Source organism: Lentinus tigrinus (assembly GCF_003813185.1).
Source record: "Lentinus tigrinus ALCF2SS1-7 unplaced genomic scaffold L226scaffold_13, whole genome shotgun sequence".
NCBI lineage: Eukaryota > Fungi > Basidiomycota > Agaricomycetes > Polyporales > Polyporaceae > Lentinus > Lentinus tigrinus.
The window spans coordinates 535,873-556,707 of record NW_027137922.1 but is presented as its reverse complement, the minus strand read 5'-3'; the positions used below and the strand labels follow the sequence as shown (position 1 = coordinate 556,707).

Sequence of the window (20,835 nt, the reverse complement as noted above, 5' to 3'; positions counted from 1 at the left end):
CCGTCGCGATCATATGAGTTTGAGGAACGGTGACGTGACGTCCGGCGTGGCAGAACCGATCCTAAGTAAGGCCAGCGATCCGCCCACTACACGAGGAAAAGCCGCCGCTGCAGACGCGGTAAACATGCTGGCATGGTGATGACAGCATCCGCTGGTTATTGCCGAGTCCGCAATCGAGTCTGAATGGAGGCAAAGATCGGTCCGAACCACAGGAGAGGCCAACTCCGGACATCCTCGATACCGGCTACAGGTGCCAAGGGTATGGTAGAAAGTTGACGTGTATACCGCCCAATGCTGGTGACAGGCTGAGGATGAGGCCGAGGGGGAACAACGGGTCGGGGGGTAACGACGGATGCCTTTCACATTAAGGAAGATAAACAGTTATCGAACCGGGCTCAATCACGGAGAAGTAAAAGAGAGGGGATGGGTGGGATAGAAAGCATCGTATTGAGTAATAGGGGAGCGGGGACGAGAGCGTGCTATGGTGCGGGGGCGGCTACGACTGTAGAACGACCACTCACGAATCCTGCCCGACGGCGATGTTCCAGGTTCTCCTGAACAATTCTACTACTGGGTCCGGATCGCTGCTGTTGCTGATGCGAACCTTGTCCGATGCGACCGCCTCAAGTGTGGTCTTATAATTCCGGAGGTACGACGAGTACTGACCAACCAAGACCCAAGGCAAGTGAGAAGGGCAAGAGAGAGACAGTAGTACGAGTTACACCAGGCACAGCGCATGATATGAATGAGCATAATGAGGGAGACATAGGGAATATAGATGACTCACCGTCCTACCCCAGTGGCGATACCAGCCCCAAGTCTCCCAAGTCTCCCAGGCGTCGTCCTCCCAATTTGCACGGTTGTGCCATGCGTGCTCAGTAATGACCTCAGCTACCTTAGTGCTAGACGATTTAGCAGCGAGGTAGTCGATGAATCCGTCCATTGCCCGCGCCAGGGCCGACTTCTGCTCTCGGGTCAGTACCGTGAATGCCTTGATGGCAGAAGTCAGCTGTGGAGACTCTCCCGCAGGAGCAAGATCTGTCATACATTAAGCACATCAACAAACATGAATGCAGGAACAACAGACATACCCGCATCGGCGTCGACCTCCATGTTCTCACCAGCAATGGCGACGGCCGCAGTGTCGTCTGCCTCCCGTCTGAGCACAGCCACCTTCTTACGCTGAACCATTACGCGCCCGTTGGCCTTGTCCAATGCCAACTTCAGCAGGTCCCACTGGAACGCGTTGAACGTCGTCTTCGGTTGACGCGACGTGACGGCGGGGCAGTGATCAAATGTCCAAGCGACAACATCGGTAGGGTCGACAATCTGGTACTGCATCAGCTTGTCAAAGACAATCAGGACCATGTGCCGACTCCGCCGCCAGACAGTCGCAACCGCGCTCATGATGTCCGTCCGCGCCTCCGCATGCGGGACACCGCCATCAGAGATATGACCCGCGGCAAGGTTGCGGAGGAGAGGGAGGTACCGTTCGATAGCGTTGAGGAAGTGCGAGAATGACCGGGAACCGATGGATAGGAGGGACTGGACAGTGATTGAGCGGAGCAGCGAGTCAACGTTCACGTTGCCTTCAGCAGTCTCAGAAAGCTGGTTGCGGACGGTCTCTAGGTGTGTCATGACATCTTCCGGCTTTGCGCGCCCACGCAGAAGGTTGAGTACACTCTGCGCGGCCTCATGGTAGGGGTTGCCTGAGCATACGTGAGTGATGGGGAGATGATAAAGAACCGTAGCCGGACATACCTGGCTCTTCATACTCGAACTCTGGACCAGGGGCCTGGTCAGGCATGACTTGCGCCTCGGGCTCTGCCATGGCATCAGGAACGATGCGCAGGATCCGATCGTAGTAGGAAAGCCGAATCTCAAACTCCACGGCACGGCGCATGAACGCACGCTTGGGATGTTGTGGTACGAGTGCGAGATCTGGGATCCTACATTATGGTCAGTGGATATATAGGATGGCAGTCAGAACGATCCTTGCCGCACCATTCTTTCCACGGCCAACTAAAGAGGAAGTTACTCATATGAACCGCAAACCACTCAGCGAAGCGATGTGCAACTTCAACATCCAAACCATCCGCGAGAAGTCCATACAGTTTCCGGATAGATTTGCCGACGGCCGGTCCAATGGTGATCGGCGAGGACTTTGCCAGTTCAGTGATGAGAGTGATGTAGTAGATGACCTTGTGTGTCGACTCTGGCAAGACGAAGCAAGCACCGAGAATGGTCTGGAATACATCAGCAATACATCAGCTCCCAATCCGTAAGCTGGTCATCGCAAACACTTACTTCAATAAGGGTGTTGTCTAGATCCCAATTTTTGCCCTCGGCAGGAGGTGATGGCGGAGCACCCGGTCTTGCCTTGAAAGTACCAGGTAGTGTCCACTTCGGATATTCCAGGAGCAATCGTGCACACTCTTTCCGGTTCACCTCGAATATGTCAATTATGTCGAGGATATTTGACCTCAGGATGAACCCGGCTGGCGTCGTGGGGTCAGGAGTCGCCTACGAGCTCGTCAGCGTGCAACTAACATGGTGAAGGTGAAGAAACGTACATCGTCGTCAAACAGACGGACGTAGCATTGAGGCCATTCCTCCTTCTTAACCTGTACATCTTCTCCAGACTCAGTTGTCAAGGTATCGAGCTCCACAACGTCTGGAGGGACGAGGACGTTCGGAAGGTCAAATGGAGCGTCAGGTACGGGTGGTAGCTCCAAGTAAGGCTGAGGTACGCTGTCAGCCGTCGTAGCGAAGTCGCTGGCGCAGAGAGTTTGCAGTGCAGCTAGTGCGCAATCAAGCCACTGTACACGCAGTCAGTAATGTAGAAGGACAGTCATAGCGTGCATTTACCTCCTCAGCATGCTCAAGCGAAGGCTTGTCGCAGTGGAGCTGCGTAATGGGCTGCACCAATGTTTTGGCTGCATGGGTCGACTCCACGTATGTTCTCAAGCCATTCACGATCTCAGAGATATCCAAATTCGAATCATCCTTGATCACAACTCCAGCCTTTCGCAACTTGTCAGAAGACGCAGGACAGCAACGTGCATGGTTACTTACGATTACGAGCCCTTCCGCAGCACAGAGCCCGGCTTTTGATGCGCGAGTATGAGAGACGAGCACTATCTCGCTGTAAACGGCTGTGAACGACTTCAAGAGTTCATACATAGAGGACGCGGATACCACTCTTGCAACAGTCAAGTGCGCAAAGAATTGCACCTGTCAGCGAAATTGTAAGTGTCAATACGAGCATCACGGCCATCACCCCAAGTTCAACAATCCAGCACAACGCACGGAGCGACGAGCATGATTTAGCTTCGTCACTCAGGACTATATATGAGACGCGGTATGCCGCTGTTCTCAAGCATTATGCTCATCAACTGGTACCGCTGCCAGACCGCGTATGCTCATGCGCGTCCAACTTGACTCATGCGTCCGCAGGCTGAGTAGGGAAACACCGTTGAAATGACAATGTGAGAGCCACGACCTGACTGTCTGGCGCTCGCAACGTGCGCGAGACGGAACGTCAGATCCTCACGACCTCTTATTGCCAACCCCATGACGATGCTTGTGATCCACCATCCAGGACGCGCCACAATGAGAGAACTGCAATGAATATACGTACACAGAGGCGTATCTCTCGCCAAGCCTGCTTGTCCAGGAATGCTTGGAACCCCTTCCAAAAATCTTCAAGTACTTGTCTCCCGAATGACATATTTGCACCTTCGGCTGCAGGACGGTCATGTAGCAAGCGGAGTAGTGCAGCGTAGTAGGGGATCTTGAACGGTTGTTCTGTGACACTGGAGGTTTCGTCAGTCCGCAGGGCTCACGACGAGACTTCTGTGTACGCACCCTATCCGGAAACCCTCTGTAACTATAGGCACATTAGCGGGTGAGTGCTCGCCGATTTGGGTAGCGAGGCGAGGCAACTCTTGCACAGGGTCCTGAGTGTGGCGAGGTCAGTCTTAGGTGAGCTGATTGCAGCGACCAATGCACACGTACCACTTCCCCATAGTGGATGATGTTCTTCCTCAGCTTTTGGTCAGGGGTCTCGTAGTACTCGTGGCGGTCATAGTTCTCTGCTTCTCGTGTCATTTTGCCCGCACCTTCAATATGTGGGATGCTATGAACTCACCTCTGGGTTGTCTTTTCCGATGGCCGCCGTGGTAGCTCATGCTGGGTGCTCAAAACAGGGCAATGGCGTCGACGTGCGTGCTTAGGGTGTACAGCCCACCTCTGGAGACTGGGGAACACTGAATTGATGATGTAGAGCGAGGTATGAGGTCAAGCCTAACGAGGCGCAAGTTGGAAGAAATTATTCAATTTATTTAAGTTAGAGCAAGTAAGTCTGACCTTTGGTTTTTTTGGCACGTAAGTAATGGATATTAATGGTCGGTAACTCTGTAACGGAAACGTCAAGAGTAATTCGCCTTGCGCCTGGACGTCGCGGCGGACGGTCTGGCCTTCTCCTGAACACCTTCCTCCGATTTGCCCTCGTCGCTGGTGGTGTTGCTCTCCAGGGCCCTTCGTACTGGAGCTGGTGGGCTGCCCTGGTAAGTCTGTCATTCTATAAGTCAATTGCGGAGAGGTCTCAACACTTCGGCCAGTATGCAAGACACATGCCATGTAATTGGTCGACGACGGCCAGTCTACTCCTGCGCGTTGTACGGACAGCACAACCTCACCTCTTCTTTCTGTTGACGGCGCGGAGAAGCTCAGCTTGCGGCCTTCCCTCCTCGAGCGTCGTATCAAAGCGCGCTGTCCTAAGCAGCAACAACCCGTACCCTCACACACCTATCACTTTTGCGCGACACTTCCGCTCCTGGCGGCCTCATCCATGTCGAGTGGATGTCATCTCGCAAGTTCCATCTCGTTCCCGCCCACAGTATCTCCCACCTTCAACGTCACACAGTCTCACCCGCTCTCTCCCAGTTGCGAATCGTAGCGAGGTGCGATGCTTTGGGACAACGCCAGCCCGCAACACGAATCCTTCGGAAAACCCATCCCCATCACTCTCCGCTACCACCGCGCATCTCAGCGACGCTCAGGTGTCGCGCGTGACGGCGCAGGCAGTCCGTCTGTGCATCCGCGACGGCGACTTCGGAGACGCGCTCTACGTGGTGAACTCCGCGTGTCACTCCGTGCTGCGCGACCCTCTCCATACCCAAGATCCCCAAGAGCAGAATAGTACTTCCAAACTCGAGCCTATCGCATTCGGCCGTCCGGTCTCCCCCCGCCTTGCCGCCCACGCGTTTTTGCACGGACTGGTACGCAAGGGTTATGCCTCCAAGGCCCAGACTTACGCGAAGCTGATGGTGCGAGCGGGTATTCCTATTCATTCCGCAACTATGGAGGCAGTCATCGCTTCGGTTCGCACCTCCTCGTCAATCCTTCCCCGCTTCGGTCCATTTGCCCGCGTTATACCAAGGAGGGGTCGAGATGTTCTCCAGCTGCAGCCAGGGAAAGTCAAGGATGCATGTGCGCGTGCGGCCATCGAGCTGCTGCAGACTGCTCGGACTTTCGGTCAGAGACGAACTGAGCGCATGTACCACGTCCTGATCTCAACACTTCTCATGCAAGGGGAGATCATTGTTGCGACGCTCCTCTTCGCGCTGTTGATGAAGGATTGGGAAGTCAGCAAGAACCATGCAAGCACCCCGGACGGAGCAAAGGATTGGATCTCTTACGAGCATCTTGGTCAGGCTTCCCCTTTGCCCGCTGTTCTTTCCCATACGCCGTATCCGGACTTGAAGGCTATGGGTGACATTCTGGCTACGATCGACAAGGTTTTCGCGCGGATGTCGGACTCGACGTCGGACCCAGCAATCTTCCCGTATCTGCAGAGCTTAGCTGTATTCGCTATGTTCTTGGACACGGGGCAGCTGCACACACATCGAACAGGTTCCCTTATTCGAACGATGTACCATTGCCCCAAAACCAACGCTCGCGTATGGATCTTACGAGACGGGGAAATGGTGTCCGTCAAGGCCTATCCGTATTTCCACGAGGTTCTGAAGCGTCTGGTCAACTCTCTGGGAGATCGACCCAAGCGCGTTCCGCCTACCCTGTCTAGGCGATCCTACAACGCCCTGTTGTCATACTCCCTCCGACATCAGCTCTCCCCCGGAATGGCCAGGAAGGTTCTCAACCACATGTGTGTCAAGCGCAGCCCCCCGATTGCCCCTGACATCGCGACTTATAACGTACTTCTACGCGCTGGGACCCTCTTGCGCCAGCTGTGCATCAGCGAAGCGGCGTTAGCTGCGCTTCGGTCTGGTAGCGCGAAGCTGTCCTCCGCGTCCCTCAACGAGCTTCTCTCCCAGGAGCCCGCCCCCGTCGACACCGTGAATAACAGTCAAGCTATTCCGAGCTCCGTAGCAACTTCCACCCTTGCAGCGTCTCCTGGTTCTTCGCATTCCCCCAGCGATCTTCCTCCCTCCAACTTCACTGCTGCATTAACCCGACTGGAGACGGAGACATTCAACTTGCCCCAGAAAGTTGCGTCCCCTGGAGTCGTACCGAGGGTGAACACCTTTACCCTTACGAGCTTCGTCACTCACCTCACCTCCACTGGTCGTTCGGAGAGCATCGTGCCAGTCCTGTTCGACATCCTCCCCGAGTTGTTCATCATCGACCATCCAGCGACGAATGGAGTGGCAGTCCGCCAGCTATTGAACTTGTCCCGCCAGGATGCCTTGCGGCGCGCGGCCCAGCATGGTCCATATGTCTACTCATCCCTGATCAATGCCATGGCGAAGGCAGGGGAAGTAGGCCTTGCCGAGCGAGTCTTCATACTGGCGCAGCAGGCAGAACGAGCCAGTTACGTTCCTTCGTTCGGTGCCCAGCCCTGGCGACTACCCGTCGAAGCCTATACGTCAATGTTGCAGTGCTACACGAGGGTGGTACATGGCCGTCTCCCCAAGCACAAGCGGAGCCAGCACTACTTGGGAGCTCTCCTCCTCGAGCGGGACTCAGCATGGCAGCCGAAGGCGGGTCACTACCGCCAGGGATACGCGCAATACGTCTACAGGATGCAGATGAGGAAGCGTGTTGAGGGTCTTACGCAGCGTCAAAGGGGCAGGCGGAACGCTATGTTACTCTACCGTTCCATGATGTCCGGAGGACGTTCGCTGCTGCAGCAGATGATATTGTCGCACACCTCGAGGCCGATGGCAACAACTACTCGTAGGGCACCGACAGGCGGCGAGCCAAGTTGGTTCGTCCTGCTGCCCGACGAACGCTTCTTCAACGCTGCTCTCAAGCTATTCTCCCGTCCAGCCCGACGTCGCTCCATCGGCACGCACACTGCGGCTGAACAGGATGAGACACTGCGGGCGAGATGTCCCCCATTGCTGCGCCAGCTCGCAATAGCCATTATCAACAACGGATACAGCATCCCGGAGCGGTATCATCGTCAGCTGGTTCGTGGGTGGAAGGGGCCGATGACGGTGAAGCGTCCGAGGAGGAGCCATGTGCGCCGTCCCTACGCGTTCCCGCCCATGCCGGCGGACAGCGCGCGGGGCGTGGCTAGCATTCCGACCGTGAAGACGAGGGGATTGCCGATGCGGAGGAAGATGCCTGCCTGGATGAGGCGACGTAGGACACGTACAAAGTAGACATGGTGCCATCACTGTAGCATACCTAGACCATACACTTAATGCAGTCTACGACAGGGCTCAAAAGTAGCAATTAAACTCTGCGGAGCAGCGTCACTCCTAATTGATGGATAAAACCTCGCGCGAGGTAAGCGAGGCCGCTCCTGGATTATGTCGGTGTAAGGGGGTCGAAAAGGTGTAATAGTACAGCATCGTCATGGTGTCGTAGAGTATCGATCTCACATCATATCATCGTCCTCACTGATCACCTTAAGCTTCCAACCTTTCACGTCATCATCTGGGTCGTCTAGTGCCCACAAAGCGTCTTCGTCGTCTTCGCCGTTCTGGCGAATAAGGTCTGCAGCCCCATTGGTGACAGATTCGACCACACCATCGATGTCAACGTCTTCCTCTTCTTCCAACATCTTGCGACGCGCTATCTCGGCCTCATCCTCCTATACATCGTCCGTGAGCAAGATTGTCAAGGTAGAAGGCACCTCCAACCCACGATGTCAAACTCGTCTTCACGTTCCTCATACTCTATATTCTCGTCGACCTCTTCGAACCCGCCGGCGAAGGCGCCCCAGCGTTCTTCTGTTGGGCAATGCCAGATGAAAATACTGCCCAGGTTTGTCGTGGATGCTATCGACGGCTTGTTTGGATGCCACTACGCGTTTGACGTCAGGAATGGAAGGTAGAAAGGAAGGGACTGGACGTACATGCACGTCAGTCAGCAATTCACGCCCACCATCGAGCGTGCTTGCCAGGAGACCTTCTCGGGCGAGATCCCAGATGTATATTTTGTGAGCGGCATCGTCGGCGGCGCCTACACCAAGGTGTCAATCGTGAATAAGACAACACGAGGAGCAACAATAAGTACCGCCTGCGAGCCATTCGCCATCTGGACTATATGACATGTTGTGCCACGCAACCTTGCTGATGGGATCGTGGAAGCGGTGCGTTGGTTCCAATTCCTGCTCGATGTACTCGTTGTCGGCCGTAGGTGGCGCATAGACCGGTAGATTTAACTGTCGCAGAACTCGATCCGACGAGTTCGTCACTAGTCGTCTACACTGAGTTGCTAATCAGCGGCGTATAGAATTGCACTCGCGAGGGACAACCCACCTTCCTGAAGGATGAAACACAAGACCTCGAATGATACCAGCGCCCGAGATTTTATGTCGAGCTATCATCTATGAGACGGTCAAAAGGCGACTCAAAGTAACGCGTAATCTCGCGACTCACTGTTTTGGTGCGCGTGTTAAATACTAGAAGCGTCCCTGAGGTTGTACCTACGAAGACATGTTTTCCGGACGGATCGAAGCGCGCTGCTGCGAAACCATTTCTTCATGACGTAGTCAGCCCTTCGAGTAGCAGGTGCATGACATTCGCTAACTACCCACCTGGCTCGATGGGATCCGCCTTCTTCGTCACTGTCATCGAAGACCTCTACGAGCTCATACTGGCCTTTGTACTCGCTACGCAGATCCACAATCCATAGCTCGAAGCTGGTCAGAACCAGCAGGATTTGGCTGTGTGGCGATAAATGATAAACAAGGTGGACATGCTGTGTGTATGGACACTGACCTGTTCTTGGGATGGAACGAGGCGGACACAACCGGCACGTCAAAGCGGACAGTGGCCTTGCGGCGAGGGTATTCGCTCTCAGACGCCAGATCCCATATAATCACATTCCAGTCCTTAGACGCAGTCAAAACGTAGCGCGAGTTCTGCGACCAGCTGAAGTAGATCAGCAGCAGTTGGAAATAGAACTATAAGGTGAACGTACTCGACACTAGTGATCATCTTTACATGACCATCCAACCACCGTACCTGCCCTTTAGTATCCAAGTCCCATATCACGGCAACTCCGTCTTGACGTCCCGCAGCTAAGAACCTTCCGGAGGGGTCATACCGTACGTTGAGTGCATAAGATTCGAGGGAGGTTTGGATAGTCGTTGGATAGGGGGAGGTCAAAGTGTCTGGAGGTCTGCGTTAAACCATGCTTATGGGCGAAACCACTAGGACACTCACTGGCAAGTACGCGGTTCATTGCGCAATCACGGACACCAATTACGCGCAATGCAATAGAAGCAACCAAGAGAGAAGATGAGCGACAGTACTTGAAGCAAGAGTCACGGTGCGGGGACGAGATGAAGGTGGTGGCGGAAGCAAAGCAGTGGCGTGCCGGCGCCCCCGCGCGCGCGACTTTGCAAAACGGTATCATGTCCGGCCGTTTCGCTAACCTGTCCGCGCGTTTGCTCCTCCACGCCAAATTATCGATACACTGTCCGCACTTTGAAGGATCTCCTCCACCACTCATCCGTTCCTCTTGAAAATTTGGAAGTTACCTATTCTGAAGCCTCTCGTCTCAGGAAAAATATCAGTTTCGTTGTATTCCTTCTCGTTCGTGTTGTATTGCATGCATCCAAAACGGGCGCTAACCCGCCCATTTGCTTGCGCGCTATGCTTCCCACCCTCTCGGCTAGCCTCGGCTCTCTCCCGACCTTGCCGACACACTAGCGCCGCTGTGCGCGCTATGCGGGCACTTGAAGTTAGCAGGAACATGGAGAATGTTCAACGCCATGGGTCACCAGCTGATTATTTTTCGCTGTATCTAGGGGTTTCTGGGAACTGTCTCAGAAATTCTGAAGGGAATCCATGCAGTGGATCTCTAGATTCTTCAAACTGTGGACAGTTGAGCGATAACAGACGGACCGAAGCGCCATATAGCGCTGGCAGAATCCTCCCCGCCACAGGACATTGACGCTGTAGTGGACTGACAAAGGTGCCGTACAGACAGGACCGACGAGCCACTTACGGCGGACCAATTTGCGATCACCAGGACAGTTGTCTGATCCCCGTGGACATCATACCCTCTTGCCGCGACTTTGCATTGTGCAAGTGCCGACGCGCCAAGTTCTCGTCAAACCACCAAGTGCATCACTGCTCGAGCTCACAATGACATCTACAACACCTGCCGATGAGATCTTTGCTGCCTATGACGACCTTACCGTTCCTAGCGAGTTCGCTAACTACGACGACTTGAAGTATCCCGACACTATCGTTCACCTCGAGACATGGAAGCGGAAGGCCTACGTTCTACTTTCAAGTCTACGCGATGATCTGCGCGCACGCGAGGTTTTGGACTCTCGCACACAGGCGAAAGTGACGTGGTATGTGGCCGGATTTGACGGAGAAGATCCATGGGTGCTAGAGGACACTCGCGAACTTGCCCGAGGTGCGTCTATTTACATCATCTCGAGCTTCAGTTTGATGAAATTATCACAGACATATTGTCTTCATTCATTACTCCAACGTCGGATACATTGGAACGTGTATTATGCGACTTCGTGAAACCTGTCTTTCAGAGCAATCCTCATCCACTACTCAACGCCGAAACTGGTCGCAAGCTCCCCCGACCCGCGGGTGGTCCTTTGGGCCACCTGGACTACCTAGAGGGCCAGGAGTGGAAGGCGTACCCAGCCTTGTCAAATGTTCTATCATGGTGTATCTCGCATACTGATGTAGGTGAGGAATGCGCGCATCATGGAGCCCACTAACCTCGCCGTAGTCTCGTTCTGTGGAGAAGTTATGGCATCTGTATATTCCTCCCGTGATGACCTTTTTGGATGACCACCAAGCGCAATACAAACTCCGAGGCGTACGGCTAGCGTCGTTGCTCTTACTGGTCGCGCCTCCGGACTTGCTACGCCGAACAGGAATAGACACGCTACTATTCAACGTAAGTCTTCTGGACCTGCGTACAGTGTATGACTGACAAAATGTGTTCAGTCATTCAAAACCTGCTTGTCGTTCTTGCACAATCCCGAGACTCCGGATCTCATCCGTGCTGCGGTCACTGCCAGTGTTCAATTAACGGAATTGACGACCGTGCCAGCTTCTAGTACTCGTTTCGACCAGCTGTGCAGTGTCCTCGGGGACAGTATCATTGGCAACATATGGGTATACGCTTCGCGCGAACCAGGTACACTCCAGGCCTCCGTTGATGTCATTCCTGCTGTCGTGCGTGCACTCGGCATTGGCGCGGCGCGCTACTTGAAGGTGAATCTCTGGCGTGAACTCATTGCGGGTTGGAGACTGACGAGAGTCACAGGCCTTGATTCCTCAACTCACATTTCCCTTGGTCCCGGCCCCAGAAAAAGAATCATCTTTTAGTTATCAACTGTCATCAGTGCGAGCTCTCCAGGCCGTTATGAAAGCATGTGCGCCTAGAATATACAAGTGGAGGGGCATGGTATTAGAAGCGGTCCTGAAATGCTGGACAGACCTCGCAGACAGCGACGAAGTCAACGGTGCGTTGCAAATACTTCCGGACATGCAAGCGGGTCCTGAAGGATTTCTCAAACATAGGCTGCGCGGAGCTCAAGAGCGAGTTGCGTTCAACCTGTTTGATCCTGAAAACAGAAACAGTCTGTGAGCCCGTGGCGAGCGAAGTCGAGGTTGGTGTTCAAGCTGATCGAGGAGACATCGGTTGACGGATCAATCTCTCATAGGCGGAATATCTGCGAATTCGGGAACTGAATGTTGCCTTGTTCGGGCCGCTGTTACAACCATCAGCTTCAATGGAAGTTTCAGCATGAAACTAGCGTCTGCTTCCGTGCGTGTATTGTACAGTATACCTTGAGATGTAGTGCCGCGAAGGGATTCCGGTATCGGCGTTGCCAAATCGACATCGGGTACGTGTGTATACCTCTCGACTCTCGAGCATTGTTGCCTCCCATGCTGACTGCGGGCATTGCTATTTGATGCAGGATGTCCGATCGGGCCCGGATAATGAGCTTCCCCCAAGCTGGCATTATTTTGTCAGATACATCAGAACACACGACGTCGGATGTCTAGGTGGGTCACCTTCTGTGGCCCACTCAGCGACGTCAGCGTGGTTCCAGGATGTCGTGAGACTTGTTTTCTCGTGTGATTGCAGTGGGCATCTTAAGACGAGACCTCCCGGATGCGAGCTGCAACATCTTTACTACCTGATTGTCCTATCCTCGTCCTATCCTCCTCACGCATATACCATGGTCAAAACCACCGAGCTCGGAGGAACGGCGTCCAACATCGTCGTAGCCAAGGTCGCTGTGAGTTATCGCCGTTACCGTCGTGCCACCTTCCAACTCTTACTGAGCATCGCTGAATAGCATGGGCTAATGACCATGACGTGAGTGGCACTCGTCTGCATTTGGACGTCCTAACGTTCAGCGCTGTTATCGCCGCAGCATGTATGGCAACGTTTCGGATGAGCAGGCATTCGAGTCCATCAAAGGCGGGATCGATGCTCTTCCGCCAGGCGCAAAGATGATGCTGAATAGCTGTGAGCGCTGCTCTGCTCTGCCTTACACTTTGCCGATCACTCACAGCCGGGACGAATAGCAGAATTCTACGGCGAAAACTGGTCACTTGGGAACTTGGAGCTGCTAGCTCGCTTCTTCGAGAAATATCCCGACTACGCCGGCAAGACCTTCCTGTCTGTGAAAGTATGGATACTCCACATGCGCTACCAGAGCTTGCATGAATGACGATGTCCTTACTATAACTACAGGGCGGCTTGGGCGGCTTTGGAGGACCGGACAGATTGTACGTCAGGTTCACAGCTCAAATATTGTGTGTAGAATTGAGCCACTGAGCATGTATTAGCCGAGATGCTGTTCGGAACGCTGTCGACAAGTGCAACGCGGCACTTCGCGGAACCAAAGCGATCGACCTGTTCCAGCCAGCCAGATTGGATCCTGCTGTGAGCGTCGAGGACATTGTCCGCGCTCTTGTTGAACTCTTGCATGAGGGCAAATTCGAACATATCGGCTTGTCTGAATGCAGTGCCCAATCTCTCCGTCGTGGGCATGCGGTAAGTCACCGGTGGCCTATTGTGTTACTTGTGCCCTGACAGGGAACGGCGGTAGATATATCCTATCTAGATCGAGGTCAGTCCCATGGAGAGGAAACCAGGAAGGGTACGTCATCGATCTGTAGCACTATGCAGTAGCAAGAGTTTTAACCATTGCTGGATCATGTCTGATAGTGCTGGCGGCAGCCGCTGAACTCGACGTCGCTGTTGCTGCTTACTCGTACGTCCTCATCTTCTTCTCGCTTGCTGATCTCATACGATTGCTCAGCCCTCTCGGACATGGGATGACCACAGGCACGATTCAAACCCCCAAAGACCTAGCCGGTATGCATTACCCTGTCGTACGACAACTTCGTTCGCTCACGCTCAACCTTAGCCAGTGGGTTCCAGGAGCTTGACCGCTTTAAAGAGGTACATACCATCTATTTGTATTTGCCCGAGCTGACCGATTGTTTTTGCAGAATTGGGCGTACAACAAATGCCTGGTCGACGCCCTAGTGGCGATGGCGAAACGGAAAGGTTGCACTCCCGCCCAATTCAGTATCGCTTGGGTCGGTGCGCTGGGTGACAAGGTCATACCACTCCCTGGGTCTTCGTGCGTATTGTTCATATATCCGATCATGGACAAAGGAGCTCATGTTTGCCGATAAATTACCCAGGAGGAAAGAGCGCACCCTCGAGAACCTGCATGGAAGCGACGTTGAGCTGTCGGAAGTTGATTTGAGCGAGATCGCCGGAATTATGGCTACAAACCCAGTGCGGGGACACCGGTATTACGGTGCAGACGTCGACATGAAGCTTTGGGGATGAGACTTGGACAACTGACATCTCATCAGCCGCATGATGACCCTTGTGCCATCATGTACGTAGCCAGTCAGACCGGATCTACACCATAGGCGTTACCGAGCGAGCATGTTCTGCTGCTCCTCGCGCGATGCCGAGCTGCACGCGTTACGTGCAATGAAGTTAGAGATGCCCACTAATGCCCACATGCGCCGCTCAGGGTAAGCGATGAGTTGGGAATGAATTATACTATACCCATGCGATCCGGTCTCCGCATTGCCAGCCTGCGGGTTTCCCGGGCGAAGGCCGCCAGTAAGGGACGGATATGATCGACACAATGCATTTAAGACAGTTATCGGGACAATGATATTGCATCGTGCAAATGCTACTGTACATTACTCAGTGTTGAGGATATCGTTCACAAAGCGTGAGTCAGAAAACAGATCTATACGCAACAGACAGCTATACCATCGACGATGAGTTATAGGCAGGTCCACGTGTGAGAAGAATCGTCACGACGTACCAAGTGGATCAAGTCAAAACTGGGTCGAGCGAACATGAATTCGTCCCGGGGATGCGCTCTCCAGAGCCGATGCAAGCTCCACACACTACGCATAATCTGACGCATATGTTTGAGAGCTTCGGCTGCGGTCGGTCTATCCTGAGGATTGTGCGCGGTCATCTGCCTGACCAACGGCGCAAGCATATTGACATTGGTGTATTTCTAACTCTAGTGTAAGCACATTGAGATAGAAACTGGGCTGACCAACGCACCTCCACAAGGAATGTGCGGATCAGGTTCCCCAAGATGAACACATCGACCTTGAACGGGTTGTACGGTAAGTCGTCAGAGAGCTCTGGGACGTCCCTGTCAAGACCGTGGGTGCCAGTCACAAGCCTGTGGGTATCGCCTGGGGCAAACATTGTTGAGATGCCGAAGTCGGCATAGTAGTATTTGACTGGAACAGTAGAGCGGGGAAGACATGGCGCGGCCTTGCTGGTGTCGTCAGGCAGGCAAAGATCTGCAACCGGATGAAATCCTTGGGGAAACATTGCGGTCGCATCCATCAATACATTCCTATATGCGCAGTCCCTGCAAGAGGCGCCATGAGTTCCATGATGGCACAGTCCCACATTTACGACTCACCGATGCGCTACATTATGCTCGTGGAGGAAGACGAGTCCCTAGAATGCACGGATAAATGCGAGGTAGATCAATGTTGGCTGCGCTACTGACCTCTAGAAGCTGACCGATGCAGTCGAAGATAGTCCCCACGGTGTCGAAGTCGACATCATCCATCCTACGGAGGAAGGCCATGACCAGGAAAGAAACGGTCGAGTCGTCGGGGTCATCGAGAACATCGAAGACCGGCACGCAATGGTTACGAGGATCTCCCCGCAATGCTTCGGAGGAGAGGTATGTCGAAATACGCACTTCCTCCGAGCCTCTGGCTACCTTCTTGATCATCACTAGTTTCCCGTCCGAAAGCCTCGTCGCATCCATCAGGTGCGATTGAGCTGGCTATTACGGTAGAATGAGCTTGTTGTCGATGATGCAAAAGTAGTGAACTTCACAGGAACTGAATGACGATCGTGAGCATCAAGAACACTGATAGCTGGGTCTCTTCTCCATGAGGGAACCCAGTCTGGCCTGTAACGAGGCAGAAGGGTATAGCCTTGGGATACGAAGAACTCTTGCTTGCCCACCCAGTAAGTCTCGAGAGGACTAAGGGTGGCAAAATTGACCTCTAGCCGACGGATTGTTGCGCCATAGTCAAGAGGCATGGCACCAAGAGGCAAGGGCGCTCGTCAGTAGACTGAGAATATCGAGAGTGAAGGCATGCGAGACGTGGGTTAGCTAACCCAAAACCAACCACTACTGGTGGTCAATTGGGGGGGGGGGGGGGTTCCGACCAGCAGCGCAATTCCGACGATGTCGTCGGTGTCAAGTCGGAGGTACGTAACGTGCTGTGGGTGCATGAGAATCTTGAAGTTATTGTCTCTCTAAGCGCCCGCTCCCGAAGCGCTTACAGTTGCCTTGTACGAATCCTACGAAATGAAGAAATCAGAGAAGAGGCCTCTGACGACATGAAGGTCACCTAGGACGGCATACTAAGGTTCTCATGATTTCACTCCGCCCATGTGGACCTCTTGCTAGATCTTGGGTCGTTGCCAGTGCATGGTGCGATATTGGTGCAGTGACCGCGCTGCTCAGAGCAGCAATGAAAGTAGTCATGTCAATCAGACAGGAATACTTGATGTATCAAGGAAGTGTACCTCTTTCACAAGACAGCCATCTTCAGAACTATTGCTGTTGCGGAGCTTATCTTCGCGACCCCGTCATCCAAGCAAGGTGGATCCAACCCGCTTGTCTCGGTTCGGGGCGCACACAACTGAGGCCTGATGCGTATGGTACGTCACAGCCCTTGAAGTCGTCGGCGCGCACTGCCTGGATGATAGATAACACCCATGTATTGTAGGAACGCAATCGTATAGTACACTGTGGCAGTATACGACTAGGCTCACCTCACGCCTTCTCCTGCCACACACCCAACGATGACACATACCAGCCCTGCCCCCGACCAGTCATCTTAAGAAGGTAACACTTGTGTGCGGATTCGCATACACCCTGGAATGCCACGTCTTCGATGTCTTCACACACCGCCCATGGCCTACGTAAACCGTCAGTAAACAGCAACACATCAACCATACCGGGAGTTATGCGGTGCAAGCGAGAGCGATGTTCACCCGAATGCGGCAACTTCAACGACGTTCATCCACATACGGCAACTTGGTGCGCTTGACGTGTCCATCTTGCCATCATTCACCAGACGTCTTGCCCTTGCAAGCTATTCATGTAGTCCTAGGAAGATACAGAACATTGAAGGCGGTACGGAAAGCAAACTTGACAGGTTGATTTTGTGCTATTGAAGAGGGGAACGGAGTCCAGAGACGGGGAAAGGAAGAACTTGAGGATACGTAAGCCTTGCAGGTACGAGACCGCAGCGCCCTTCTGCTTGACATCTGTCTGTGCCCTAGGCTGCCATAGCGGGCCGCTCTTCCCAAGCAATCAAAGCAGAGCCACAACAGTGAGCACGATTATAGACAGTCAACGCACAGCAGTTGCTTCACCAGCGAGAATCGCCGTTGCCATTGACGGCCGCAGCACTGGAGGTCGGCGCATCATAGTCGCGACCGCGAGCAGGGCTGCTGCCGCGAGGTGGGCTTCTCGAGTAGCTCCTGCGCCTTCTGTACTCCGGTGAGTAGCGCGACCGAGGTGGCGGGCTGCGGCGATCACGCCAGTCCCGACTGTCCCTGCCATAGTTGTCGCGGTCCCTGTCGTCACGATCGTAGCGACTCCTGTACGGATCACGGTCACGACGGTCCCTGTCATCGAACCGATCATACCGGTCATAGTCCCGGCCGGAGTAGCTATCGCGGCCACGGCGACGCCTGTGGCCCATGTACTCTCCGGGAGTAGGGGCATGCGGACGATCGGTTACTGAGTAATCGACACGAATCCGACGACCGTTCAATTCCTACACCACATGTCAACGAAGAACTATGATGCCACGAGAGGACAACTCACCACACCGTTGAGCTCCTTGATGCAGCGGCCAGCCTCGTCGACGGTAGACATGGTGATGAAGCCGAAACCACGAGAACGGTCGGACTAGACAACGATGAGCACGACGCCCCGTAACCACGATATGGCAGTACTCACCCTTTGATCATAGACGATTACCACTTTCTCCACGCGTCCGAACCGGCTGAACTCGTCGTCCAAGTCGCGTTCAGTAGTGCGAATACTCAAGCCAAATACCCCCAACACGTTGGAAGGATTGGGCGCCTGCTTCGCCAGGTAAGCATGAAGTAAACACGTGTAACAAGAAAAAGACGAACAACGGGTGCATGGGCTGGACGGCGAGGACCAGGCGACCGACGGTAGCTTGAGGACCGCACAGGACTGCGAGAACGGGACCGCCCTCTCGACGGAGGAGGAAGGTCTCGGTCCCGCGAGTCGGAGGCGGGTGCCGCCGCGGGGGCGGGCTCGGGGTTGTAGGCCTCGTTGTAGGGGTCAGCGGCGGGAGCAGGGTCGGCGTACTGTGGCAGGGGGAAAGGACGTCCGATTTGTTAGTAAAACTGGAAGTCGTGAGGTAGTGCGAGCACATCGTCGCGCGCAGGGGCGGCGACGTGGCACACAGCGAGAACGCCTAGACTCACCATGGTGGTTGGATTTTGCAGGGCGTTTGTGCTTGTTTGGCGACCAAGTCGTGCCAATTTCGATCTCCGCGAGAAGCGTCAAACCTTATTTGGAGGTCATGTACAGTTCTCAGCCACCGCTTGCCACCGCCCGACGCTAGTGCGTGTAGCCAGACGACCCCGACCGCAAATCCCGGCAAGAGCAAGATGGTGAGCTCGCTGTGCTGCTCGATGTCCTCGCAACACTCCTTGAATACTGTCTCTCTGTCCAGGGTATCGACATCAAAAAGCACCACGTCAAGAAGGGCAACCGTACCGCTCCCAAGAGCGAGGATCCCTACCTTCTCTTGCTGGTCAAGGTGTGTTTTGCGAGTTCGAAGTCATCAGCATATGCTGAAGAGATATGTTCCTCAGCTTTACCGTTTCCTGGCCAGGCGCACGGACTCCCCGTTCAACAAGGTCATTCGTGGACGTTTTGACTTTCAGGCGAAGTGCGAACTTACAAGATATTCTTCATTCAGACGATCCTCCACCGTCTCTTCCTCTCCAAGATCAACCGCCCTCCCATTTCCCTCTCTCGCATCGTCAAGGAGACCGAGAGCGCCCCCGACCGGGATGCCAAGGTTATCGTCACGGTCGGCACTGTTACGGATGATGTTCGTCTGCTTGAGGTCCCCAAGCTCACGATCGCTGCCCTCCGTTTCACCACTGCTGCCAAGGAGCGCATCCTGAAGGCTGGTGGTGAGATCCTCACCCTCGACCAGCTTGCGCTCCGTGCACCCACTGGCTCGAACACCATCCTCCTCCGCGGCAAGAGGAACACCCGTGAGGCTGTCAAGCACTTTGGTATGGGCCCCCACAAGCACAAGAAGCCCTACACCGCATCCAAGGGCCGCAAAGTGCGTCTCCGAGCTTTCCTTGGATTGTAGTCTCGTTTTGACACTTGGCATCTTTCAGTTCGAGCGCGCTCGTGGTCGCCGAAAGTCGCGTGGCTTCAAGGTCTAAGCCCACGTCTACAAAATCGGCGTGCAGTCGATGGTGTGCAGCGGTGGTGGCGAGAGCTCAGCAGTCAGTCCTGCGTTGGGGTATGGCTGGCAGTATCAACTTACACGCATGCGAACAGGGTCGCACGTCCACGATTGTTATGTTTACTCGCATCCTCTACTTATCCCTGTATGGCCCTCTGTACGGTTACATGCATTCTTATAGCCTATGCCACCTCGCTGCTGCGTGATTGGCCGGAACTCGTGGACGTCATACGCGCGATGCATCTCAAGATGCAGCTCGCAAGTCACCGCTATGTTAATTCGTGAGGCAGAAGGCTCATGATCCTCAGACGTACCACTGGCTCAACAAAACTGACTTGCCATTGCGTTCTGATGCGTCAATACATCGGTATATTGCAGGGCCTCGCTAGTCTCGCACCACTTAGCGGGTATTAGCTCGTGAGTGGTCACTAATCGCTGCGTCGCTATTGTCAGTGCTCACCGCGTAGCGATTAGTGATGTCAACTTGACTTCGAGATTGAACGCTCCTCACTTGAAGCCGTGGTTGGCTGCACGATGTCAGCAAGCACTACGATGTACGTTGGCTAGCATTCCTCTGTGCGCCCGGAAAGTGGGCATCATGCATGACGAACACCTACCCACGCTCAACTAATACTGAACGTCTCAACAACATCCTGGGACATCCCTCAGCTTGCTGCTAGCAATATCGTTGTCTTCCCCTCCGAAGGACTTCTCCCAGTGATGCTCCACCAGCACATCGCTGATGTCCCGAAGGTGAGTTGTCGACTGGCCGTGATAACGTGTAGCACCGATGATCTATCCCAACCTCCAGCTACTCTGCACTCGCACAGGCCCTCTCAGTGAATTTGAACAAATTGAATCTACCGTCACCCGCGGCTTGGTACCTGAGGTGGTCGAGCGGCACTAAGGGTGGTCGTTACCTGTTCCCTCCAAGAAAAGACACCGTTCTTGCAACCAACCAACGAGGTGCCAGTGAGTGTCACCATCCGCGGACCAACAACTGATACACACCCCATGCACAGGAAGGGAAAACCACTGATCGCAGATGGACACGCTCGATGTCCGTCGCCTTCGACGTTCCCTCATCCTCCGTACGACGGGGCCTGGACTTGGGCATCGCACATGGTGTCAGAGTCCAGCCCTGGCAAATTACCCGCGTGCGTGGCTGTCCGTCTGGTCGTCTGGTCGTCTGGGCACCCTCGTGACGGGTCTTACACACACAGCGATACAACAACAGTGGACACAGCGACACCATGCAAACCATCCGTCACGTCCCGCTCGACAGCACCCGCGTCGAAGATACCCCAAGCCGGGAGTCCGCAGCGAACTGCGACGTCGACGTCCGGGG

At 54.3% G+C, this 20,835-nt stretch overlaps 9 protein-coding genes across 9 annotated transcripts; 5 read left to right on the top strand and 4 right to left on the bottom strand.

The window, feature by feature from the left end:
• Nucleotides 1-265: 265 nt before the first annotated feature.
• Nucleotides 266-4,267, bottom strand: L226DRAFT_78112 (uncharacterized protein). The gene is made up of 13 exons (XM_067687238.1): nucleotides 4,151-4,267; nucleotides 4,018-4,097; nucleotides 3,868-3,959; nucleotides 3,641-3,815; nucleotides 3,076-3,234; nucleotides 2,869-3,024; nucleotides 2,574-2,819; nucleotides 2,308-2,523; nucleotides 2,005-2,246; nucleotides 1,762-1,949; nucleotides 1,092-1,709; nucleotides 788-1,038; nucleotides 266-661 (listed from the first exon to the last, which is right to left on the bottom strand). Exons 1-13 carry the CDS (start codon nucleotides 4,188-4,190, stop codon nucleotides 518-520), a joined length of 2,607 nt encoding a protein of 868 aa, XP_067535146.1. The 5' UTR covers nucleotides 4,191-4,267; the 3' UTR covers nucleotides 266-517.
• Nucleotides 4,268-4,445: 178 nt separating this feature from the next.
• Nucleotides 4,446-7,797, top strand: L226DRAFT_508987 (uncharacterized protein). Its single transcript, XM_067678198.1, has 2 exons — nucleotides 4,446-4,568; nucleotides 4,623-7,797. The coding sequence occupies exon 2, from the start codon at nucleotides 4,635-4,637 to the stop codon at nucleotides 7,629-7,631; it is 2,997 nt and encodes a 998-aa protein (XP_067535145.1). The 5' UTR covers nucleotides 4,446-4,568; nucleotides 4,623-4,634; the 3' UTR covers nucleotides 7,632-7,797.
• Nucleotides 7,798-7,849: 52 nt separating this feature from the next.
• On the bottom strand, nucleotides 7,850-9,663 carry L226DRAFT_545978 (WD40 repeat-like protein; the record flags this gene model as incomplete). Its single annotated transcript, XM_067682384.1, has 10 exons — nucleotides 7,850-8,065; nucleotides 8,119-8,277; nucleotides 8,330-8,436; nucleotides 8,491-8,678; nucleotides 8,736-8,803; nucleotides 8,856-8,955; nucleotides 9,014-9,142; nucleotides 9,198-9,350; nucleotides 9,400-9,592; nucleotides 9,645-9,663. The coding sequence occupies 10 exons, from the start codon at nucleotides 9,661-9,663 to the stop codon at nucleotides 7,850-7,852; spliced, it is 1,332 nt and encodes a 443-aa protein (XP_067535144.1).
• Nucleotides 9,664-9,854: 191 nt separating this feature from the next.
• Nucleotides 9,855-10,425, top strand: L226DRAFT_535452 (uncharacterized protein). Its single transcript, XM_067680910.1, has one exon. The coding sequence runs from the start codon at nucleotides 10,033-10,035 to the stop codon at nucleotides 10,375-10,377; it is 345 nt and encodes a 114-aa protein (XP_067535143.1). The 5' UTR covers nucleotides 9,855-10,032; the 3' UTR covers nucleotides 10,378-10,425.
• Nucleotides 10,409-12,453, top strand: L226DRAFT_613398 (uncharacterized protein). Its single transcript, XM_067686505.1, has 8 exons — nucleotides 10,409-10,851; nucleotides 10,902-11,137; nucleotides 11,185-11,355; nucleotides 11,406-11,675; nucleotides 11,728-11,926; nucleotides 11,985-12,073; nucleotides 12,128-12,310; nucleotides 12,386-12,453. The coding sequence occupies exons 1-7, from the start codon at nucleotides 10,572-10,574 to the stop codon at nucleotides 12,212-12,214; spliced, it is 1,332 nt and encodes a 443-aa protein (XP_067535142.1). The 5' UTR covers nucleotides 10,409-10,571; the 3' UTR covers nucleotides 12,215-12,310; nucleotides 12,386-12,453.
• Nucleotides 12,454-12,649: 196 nt separating this feature from the next.
• Nucleotides 12,650-14,283, top strand: L226DRAFT_571445 (aldo/keto reductase; the record flags this gene model as incomplete). Its single annotated transcript, XM_067684557.1, has 11 exons — nucleotides 12,650-12,709; nucleotides 12,770-12,789; nucleotides 12,848-12,942; nucleotides 13,002-13,105; nucleotides 13,171-13,205; nucleotides 13,266-13,473; nucleotides 13,516-13,579; nucleotides 13,648-13,797; nucleotides 13,850-13,884; nucleotides 13,935-14,068; nucleotides 14,133-14,283. The coding sequence occupies 11 exons, from the start codon at nucleotides 12,650-12,652 to the stop codon at nucleotides 14,281-14,283; spliced, it is 1,056 nt and encodes a 351-aa protein (XP_067535141.1).
• A 291-nt stretch (nucleotides 14,284-14,574) lies between these two features.
• On the bottom strand, nucleotides 14,575-16,149 carry L226DRAFT_508984 (uncharacterized protein). The gene is made up of 6 exons (XM_067678197.1): nucleotides 15,832-16,149; nucleotides 15,494-15,778; nucleotides 15,404-15,441; nucleotides 15,031-15,349; nucleotides 14,780-14,980; nucleotides 14,575-14,718 (listed from the first exon to the last, which is right to left on the bottom strand). Exons 1-6 carry the CDS (start codon nucleotides 16,039-16,041, stop codon nucleotides 14,689-14,691), a joined length of 1,083 nt encoding a protein of 360 aa, XP_067535140.1. The 5' UTR covers nucleotides 16,042-16,149; the 3' UTR covers nucleotides 14,575-14,688.
• Nucleotides 16,150-17,175: 1,026 nt separating this feature from the next.
• Nucleotides 17,176-18,503, bottom strand: L226DRAFT_77949 (RNA-binding domain-containing protein). The gene is made up of 5 exons (XM_067687237.1): nucleotides 18,481-18,503; nucleotides 18,160-18,360; nucleotides 17,981-18,106; nucleotides 17,846-17,929; nucleotides 17,176-17,795 (listed from the first exon to the last, which is right to left on the bottom strand). Exons 1-5 carry the CDS (start codon nucleotides 18,481-18,483, stop codon nucleotides 17,385-17,387), a joined length of 825 nt encoding a protein of 274 aa, XP_067535139.1. The 5' UTR covers nucleotides 18,484-18,503; the 3' UTR covers nucleotides 17,176-17,384.
• On the top strand, nucleotides 18,482-19,642 carry L226DRAFT_553198 (60S ribosomal eL18 domain-containing protein; the record flags this gene model as incomplete). The annotated part of the gene is made up of 5 exons (XM_067682912.1): nucleotides 18,482-18,580; nucleotides 18,732-18,818; nucleotides 18,874-18,918; nucleotides 18,981-19,358; nucleotides 19,417-19,642. The coding sequence occupies 5 exons, from the start codon at nucleotides 18,482-18,484 to the stop codon at nucleotides 19,462-19,464; spliced, it is 657 nt and encodes a 218-aa protein (XP_067535138.1). The 3' UTR covers nucleotides 19,465-19,642.
• Nucleotides 19,643-20,835: the final 1,193 nt, after the last annotated feature.